Source organism: Sinocyclocheilus grahami, unplaced genomic scaffold (assembly GCF_001515645.1).
Source record: "Sinocyclocheilus grahami isolate Dianchi unplaced genomic scaffold, SAMN03320097.WGS_v1.1 scaffold273.1, whole genome shotgun sequence".
NCBI classification, from domain to species: domain Eukaryota; kingdom Metazoa; phylum Chordata; class Actinopteri; order Cypriniformes; family Cyprinidae; genus Sinocyclocheilus; species Sinocyclocheilus grahami.
Window position 1 is genome coordinate 673,423 of NW_015505452.1, and position 7,819 is coordinate 681,241.

Genomic DNA, 7,819 nt, shown 5'->3' on the forward strand with positions numbered 1-7,819 from the left:
CCCCCCGCCCGGAGCTGTGGATGCGTGGGGTGTGGCCCCTGGGGGGGGCACAACTCGCAGCTTCCTGTCTCTCAACTGAGGTTGTTGAGACCATTCTCCAATCCAGAGCTCCCTCTACGAGGAAACTGTATGCGGTGAAGTGGAACATTTTCACTTCTTGGTGCGGAGACCGCCAGCTCAACCCAGTTTACTGCCCAGTTGGTACAGTGCTGGAGTTTCTGCAGGCCCGTTTCTCTGCACCTTGAAGTCTATGTGTCGGTGGCCAGTCAGTGGGCAGACACCCCCTAGTTACACGTTTCCTCCACGGTGCACTGAGGCTGAGGCCTCTGGCTAGAGAAGCTTATGCTAAACGGTGGATCAGGATGCTTTTTCATAGCCTCGAATCCTCTGATCTCCCCTCTCCTTTAGGGGTCAAGACTCACTCCTTCTGAAGTTGGCCTTCGGGACGCTGCGGGATGTCCCCGCCTACTTTGTCAGCTGCCTTTCTGCATTCTGCGCCACTCTTGGCTCCTTTCTCTTGCCTTAGCTGTGCTCTTCCACACTAGGCAGGGATTTGTAAGTCTGGCCGCGTGGGCATACTCGTTCCCAAAGCGTTTCCGACGCAGCTCGAGTTCCTGAAGGGGAACGTCTCCAGGTTATGAATGTAACCCTGGTTCCCCGAGGGAACGAGACGCCATACTTCCGGCATCCCTGTGAGCGCTTACTTCATTCCTAGAAGCTGACGCCGGTTCCACTGCACGTGCTTTTATAGCTTCCTGGTCGCAACGTCACCCACCCATGACGTCTCGCCCATCTATTGGACTGATTTCATATGTGATTCAGAGCATGGTCACGCTCCTCGGGGTATTCCCAAAGCATTTCCAACGCAGCGTCTCATTCCCTCGGTGAACCATGGTTACATTCGTAACCTGGAGACGTTTTTACAGACTTTTACTTTTAAAATTATAATATTTTTTTAAAGTGTTTGATTAAAATTAGCACATACAAGTCGTTCACAAATTAATGTACTTCAATAGCAGTCAATTTGGTGCTTGGTTGCTCTTTTAACAAACAGCTTTCCAAATAAAGGAAACTCATTTCTTCATTTTTTAAGCATCTGTCTGACAGGGATAAATTATTTAAAAAATACTTCCCCCCCCCACCTTTTTTTCAAATTTTACAAGGAACACCAAGCATACCAATTTATCTACTGAGTCCAGCAGTTGTTGTCTTTTCATAGCCAACACTGTCCCTTTTAAACACAACAAGACTCCAGCAGTGTAAACCCAGTAACGAACACAGTAACGGTAGTCCTGTCTTTGCAACTGTATCATCCACTTGCACAATTACCCACTTGACCATGAGAATCTAGTACATTAGCTATTCCAAACACACTGCAGTTGAGAGCGCTTCGACAAGCCCTGAAAGCCATCGGAGAAAAGCAAACTTGTTTACTAATGCTTCGAAGTTATTCATGCAGTAGGATAGTCATGAAAGAATTGGCAGAAGCTTTGGAAGCTAATAAACCTGGGCAGAATGGCTGACAGTGATTATTTTCTCCAGTTCATCTCATCTACAGGAGATGTACTTATTTATACAAATGCGACTCTGGACCACAAAACCAGTCACAAGTGTCAATATTTTTTTAAAATTGAGATTTATGAATCATCTGAAAGCTGAATAAATAAGCTTTCCATTGATGTATGGTTTGTTAGGATAGGACAATATTTGTCTGAGATACAACTATTTGAAAATCAGGAATCTGAGGGTGCAAAAAAAATCTAAATATTGAGAAAATCGTCTTTAAAGTTGTCCAAATGAAGTTCTTAGCAATGCATATTACTAATCAAAAATTAAGTTTTGATATATTTATGGTAGGAACTTTACAAAATATCTTCATGGAACATGATCTTTACTTATCCTAATGATTTTTGGCATAAAAGAAAAATCAATAATTTTAACCCATACAATGTATTGTTAGCTATTCTGCCGTGCAAAGGCAAAAGAACGCAACTTCGATTTTGGTCGAAAATTAGTTATTTATATTTTTGGGACATTCAAGACATCCTTTATCATGTGCATAAGTATCTTGAGTCAATTTCGTTGTTTTCCAGAGAAAATAATGAGTCGTCTCAGCCGTAACTTCGAAAAGCCCTGGAGAAACCAAGGCAGAAAACCGTATAACACCAGTTACCGCTCTTTCATTTTGTTTGGAGTGCTCAAATTGAGTTACGGCGTTCTTTGTTTACCTGCGCGTCAAAATTAGGGATGGGTACCGAAACTCTGTATTTAATTGGTCTCGGGGCTAAATTATGGAAGACCAGGGTATCGATAAGCTCTGACGTTAACGGTTCTGCTATCGGTACTGGAGATATTAATAAAACACACATAGATTTATTATTACTATATATACACATTATCTTGCAAATTCTATCTCACCAGAGTCGCCAGCTATTTTTCAAACATTTGTCTATGATGCGTTTTTGCTATTCGCAATTCAGAAGCGAGATCGCGCTCACGCGGAGGAGCTTCAGCACACGCAACATGAAAGCCCTGTTTAATTAGATAGAAGAGAGAACTAAACATTCAAACATCTGCTTACACTTTAGGCCTGTGGCTGTTTTATTAAGCTAATTAAATTTTTTTATTTCGATTTTGGCTTAAAGCCATTAAAAAAAGCTATTAAAAACTAGCAGCGTTTTGTATTGCGCAACTTCTTTCCCTTCACAGCGGTGCACATTCGTTCCTCCCTAAAACCTAAACTTAACGTCAGAATCAGCTCAATCGGTGATTGTTGTAAGATGCCATCTTTACTGCTGCTAAATTGTGGGACATGTTTGATAATAAAATGTTGAAAGCACAATCCGCACAAGAGACGCTGTTCCTCAGGCTGAAATGTGTGCGCGTGACGCGCTCCAAAACGGACAAACAAATTACACTTTGAGCTTCGGGCGCATGTCCAAACGATCAAATACACACACAAATATGTCAAAATGGCCGGCTTGGAGAGTATTTACTTAAACACAGTTTATGTCTTAAGTGGAGGAGAACAGTTGGGAGAAAATCCGATGTGTGTCAATATATTGTCTTAAAGTGACAGACTGGCGCTTGGGCCATCAAAATGCAAATCTGCTCTTAATCTGAATTATATATATATATATATATATTATAATTTTTTTCCACATTAGAGGATCCACACGGTAACAGTCTTGCTCTAGTAAGCACCACTAGTAAAATGCACTCACCTGGTCCTCAAAAGAAAGCGCTTGTCCCACATCTCGAGGGAAGCCATCTATAACTATACCACTGGCCTCTGGAATCTTCATGATCTTCTGCTTGATCTCAGTTATGGTTGTTTCCTAATGGGCATGAATAACATATACAGGTCAAAATTTAAAATATATAACATAAAATGTAACATAACATCCAAATGTACACAATTAGTAAGAACAAACTAAGATGAAACAGTTATTTCAACGAAAGAAAAAACTATCAAATGTGAAATGTCAATTTACTGTATGTTTTTTCTCCACTTTAAATTGTAAGATGACTTCTTGTTTTTTACTTCCAGTATACCATACCAATTTACCATATAATAAAGGTCAGCGGTGTTTACTGCTATTTTGGAACCCACTGACTTTCCATGTATGGGCAAAAAGAGTTGAAGCTCCAAAATGTTTCATTTACATCACAGGAAAGCAGTTGGACTGACAAAGTCTCCTTTTCAGCCTGTTGTGCACATGAATCAGCAATCAACATTCGAGTGCATGATGCGAGTCTGTGCGCCATCAATGGTAAACACACATTATATTTGCTGTTTTGATGCACCATGTACACAAAGGTCTAAATTCATCCATAACTGCCCTATAACGCAATAATGGCATAGAGTCAGGGTATAGAGTGGCATAGAGGCATAGATGGCATAGAGTTTTCCACTCAAAAGATAAAGGAAAATGTGATTCCTTAAAGTAAGATCTCTTTAAATGGATTATATCCTACATTTTTACACTTATAGTTTTAGTCAAGCATGTTCCAAAACAATAATATTGTTTACAATTTTAGTAATATTATTGTTTAAAATTAGGTTTTTGTGTGACAATAAAGTAACTGGATTATTTTTAAGAGTTGTTTTTAACTTTAAATTAACCTTAATGTTAGGGAAACATTCTCCAAACCAAAAGGGAACATTCTATTTACATAAAATAGGTTCTTGACTAAATAACAGCGAATGTTAGGATGTCTTTTCTGGGAACCAAAAATGTTAGCTGGGATAGTACCTAGAAGTTAAATTAGCTGAGTGCTTAAGTCATTTTGCAGAGGATAATTCAAAATGTTTTCCATTATTTTGTGAGAAGATATAAAATATCTGATATATTCTGTTTCTCTACTTTAGAAATATTCAGTAAAAGTGACGTGATATGTGGCCAAGTATGGTTACCCATACTAGGATTAGTGCTCTGCGTTTAACCCATCCTAAGTGCACACACACACAGCAGTGAACACACACCCGGAGCAGTGGGCAGCCATTTATGCTGCGGCGCCCGGCGAGCAGTTGGGGGTTCGGTGCCTTGCTCAAGGGCACCTCAGTCGTGGTATTGAAGGTGGAAGAGAGCGCTGTACAGCTCTCTAACCATTAGGCCACGACTTCCCCATTCTAAAAGATGCTGGTAACACTTTTACAATAAGGTTCCATTTATTCATATTAGTTAACAACATTAATTACCATTATTATTAATCAGTGGCGTTCCGTCCATATAAGCTGCAAATGCGCCGCATACCCAGGCCGTCTGAGAGAATGAGTTCACGGGCTAATTAATAAAAACATGATTATAAGTGATCCCTTGTCATTTGAGAAGTGACTCAAAGCTTAATAAAGTGTTGGGAATAAGTATGTAAAATTATTTATTTGAAAACAATGGTAATTTTCTGTAAATCCACATCAGTTACGGAAGATCTCCGCAGCTTTCTAGCCTCCGCTCTATTGCTATGACTCGTCAGGATTGTTGCGAGTTCTCAGTGATTTTCTGGTCTTTGGCTGATTTCATGAGCGAGGTAAGCTATCCGCGAAGCGCTCGCCCAAGTGAAAAAATGTGCTGTTGCTGCCAGATCTCGATTGCCAAAAATCACATTGTGTTTGATGCAAAACTAACTCGACTAAATCATATGAAAAAAACATTATAACGGTATATTTTCATGCTTTTTCAAGCAAAGCAAATTTTGAAAGTCCACTAAAAACATATCTGGCCATAGACAGTGGTAAAAAAAAAAAAAGGTTTATAAACATGTAGCTATATACAATTTTAAATCATAACAAACATCAGGAAAAAATAGGAAACAATACCTTTGTTTTTCGTATACTTGTGTCGCTTACAATTAAAGTCTTTTTCTGGTTGCACTGTTGTTTGCAACGTTACTTGGCAATTTTTTTAAGATATTATTATTATTATGATATTTTGCATGGTCTATTATTGGAGTAGTGTGCCCGGTGGGAGTTTGAACTCCTATTCACTGGGAATAAAAATAAATGAATTAAAAAAAATCATTCAGTCGATGCACAGACATATAGAGCGGGGGAATCCCCCATCTCCACACCCTCTGAATATTACGTATAATAACGTAACTATGCTATTTGGCGGGTTTTAATTGGAAAAGCAGCTGATTGGATAAACCTGAAACTATAAGAAGGAATGGAGATGAATTTCGTTTACAAATAAGTTAGGAATGCACATACTTTTCCTCTTTGAGTGTGTCTTAAAAGCGATGTGGGGGGGGGGGGGGCTTTATTTTTTTCTCCTATTCCTGCATAAAAATGCACGCCGCTGAGCTCCGTAAAGCCGCATTTGACAGGGTATGCCAGCCACAATCTCATCCATATTGCTATAAAATATAGCATTCTGTGTAGAATTCAAAAAGCTCCGATACATTTTGTGGTCTGAGCCGACTCGCGCATGTGATCCACTCCATGCTATCGTGTCTCTAGACCGGAGCAGAGTGTGTGTGCGGTGCGGTGGTTAGCGTGACACAGCGCGAAACCAGACTTATTTTTTCTCAATGGAAAGCATATTTACACTGTTTGAATCGTTCCCTGTCACCTATATAGTGCACTACGTGCCATTCACTGTACATAAAATACTAATTCTGTGGACAAGTGACCGATTTCAGCCACGGCTTCAGCGTCTATTTTATAGTGTAAGGGGCGGGCGCTTCGGATTCTAGAGAGCATTTGATTGGACAGAAAGTTTGATGAGAAACTGAAGTACGATGTGACGTCAAAAAAATTGTTGAGCCGTTTTGGCGGAAGTGACGTACTGCAAGCTTTGAATGCTTATATCTTCTAAATGCAAATGTTGTCACTGTTTTAGAGCACACTGCTTTATAGATAACCTTAAGACTAACATATTGATACTAACACCCAAAAAACTTTAATTTTGATTTCATGGGGACTTTAAATATGCCAAGTGTTCTAACAATTTTGGCCACCACTGTATATTATTAGGGGTTGAACGACTTCAGATTTTTTAAAGTCGACTTTTATGTGATGAAAGTCGAGTTGAAATCGACTAGTCGCTGATGATGTCATTAATGAACAAATAAGTCTGGAGCTGTGATAAACACCTTGTGCACAGCTATGGCATATGACACAGCGCTGCCCACATGGCTATTGCTCCTGTAACAGCTCATTTTTAACAGTTCTTTTGTTTTTGAGTCATTATGTTTCTGCTCAGATTTCTGCTCGTTCTAAATCAGATACAGATAAAGTAGCACAGTAAAGATTACATTCATATGAATGCATTGAGAGCGATTGCGTGTCTGAATTAATTCTACCTGGCAGCGTCTCTCTACTAGTAGTGAAGCTGTGGGATTTAGTTATTAAGAAATATATGCTTGAACTTTTCAGTTTCAAAGTTATTTTATTGAGAAATCACAGAACAGTGTTGACAATACATTTCTGCACTGAATCTTCCTGTACAATAAGCGGGTTAAAACGTGCATTCTCCTGTTCAATTTCGAGCATTCAGTTATAATCACACATGTCTTATGGAGCGCTTTCAGAGTATGCATTTATTTGTCATTTTAACTGTTTGGAAACGGAGCGTAAATGTGGAAGTGGCGAAAGAAGGTTCTTCAGATTCTAAAAAAGGTAAGAAAGAGATGGTTCTTTAAAGAACTTTTGACTGAATGGTTCTTTGTGGAACCAAAAATGGTTTTAAGCAATTTTATTTTTAAGAGTGCATGTGTTTGGTCAGATGTTTGGTACAAACTGATTTGGTAACTTATTTCAATACATTTTTGTACTAGGTGAGCTTTCCCATTTACTTTCTAAGCTTTCTCATGATACAATCCATATGTCTGATTTGTACAGGTGTATCTTACAAACAGAGACTTGTATACATTCCCTTTTACAGTCTGGGAATGCATTAACTAATTCATCAACTAATGCAATCTTACTTGTAAAGTGTTACTGAAATGTGAATAGAAATGGGTAGAAAATAAATGCCCCAGAGAGACACGCCATGTTATTGTTGTCTTTTACACACTGTGAGACCAGAATAGAAAGGCAAATTCAAGAACCAGCAACACAGCGCGTGTCAAGACTGAAAGTCTGATATTAATACCACATGCAATATTACATTTCATTGACGATTAAAAATACGACGTCACGGGAAATGTACAACCCAGTCCATCAAAATGATGGATGATAATTATTCATAGCGCAATGTCTGATAGCATCTATCATTACTTCCTGCCTTTTGCTGTACTGAGAGTAGACGGGCAAAGTCGCAGAACACTGAACAGGCACACTCTTAAAAATAAAGGTGCTTCACGATGCCATAGAAGA

At 39.1% G+C, this 7,819-nt stretch overlaps 1 protein-coding gene across 2 annotated transcripts in view; it reads right to left on the reverse strand.

The window, feature by feature from the left end:
• The window catches only part of LOC107599844 (adenylate kinase isoenzyme 5-like), a 91,234-nt gene that overhangs the window by 73,464 nt on the left and 9,951 nt on the right, over positions 1-7,819 (reverse strand). For both annotated transcript variants that reach the window (XM_016291546.1, XM_016291545.1), the window contains exon 5: positions 3,225-3,338. In XM_016291546.1, the coding sequence (XP_016147032.1) occupies positions 3,225-3,338 (114 nt within the window). The remainder of the gene's footprint in view (positions 1-3,224; positions 3,339-7,819) is intronic.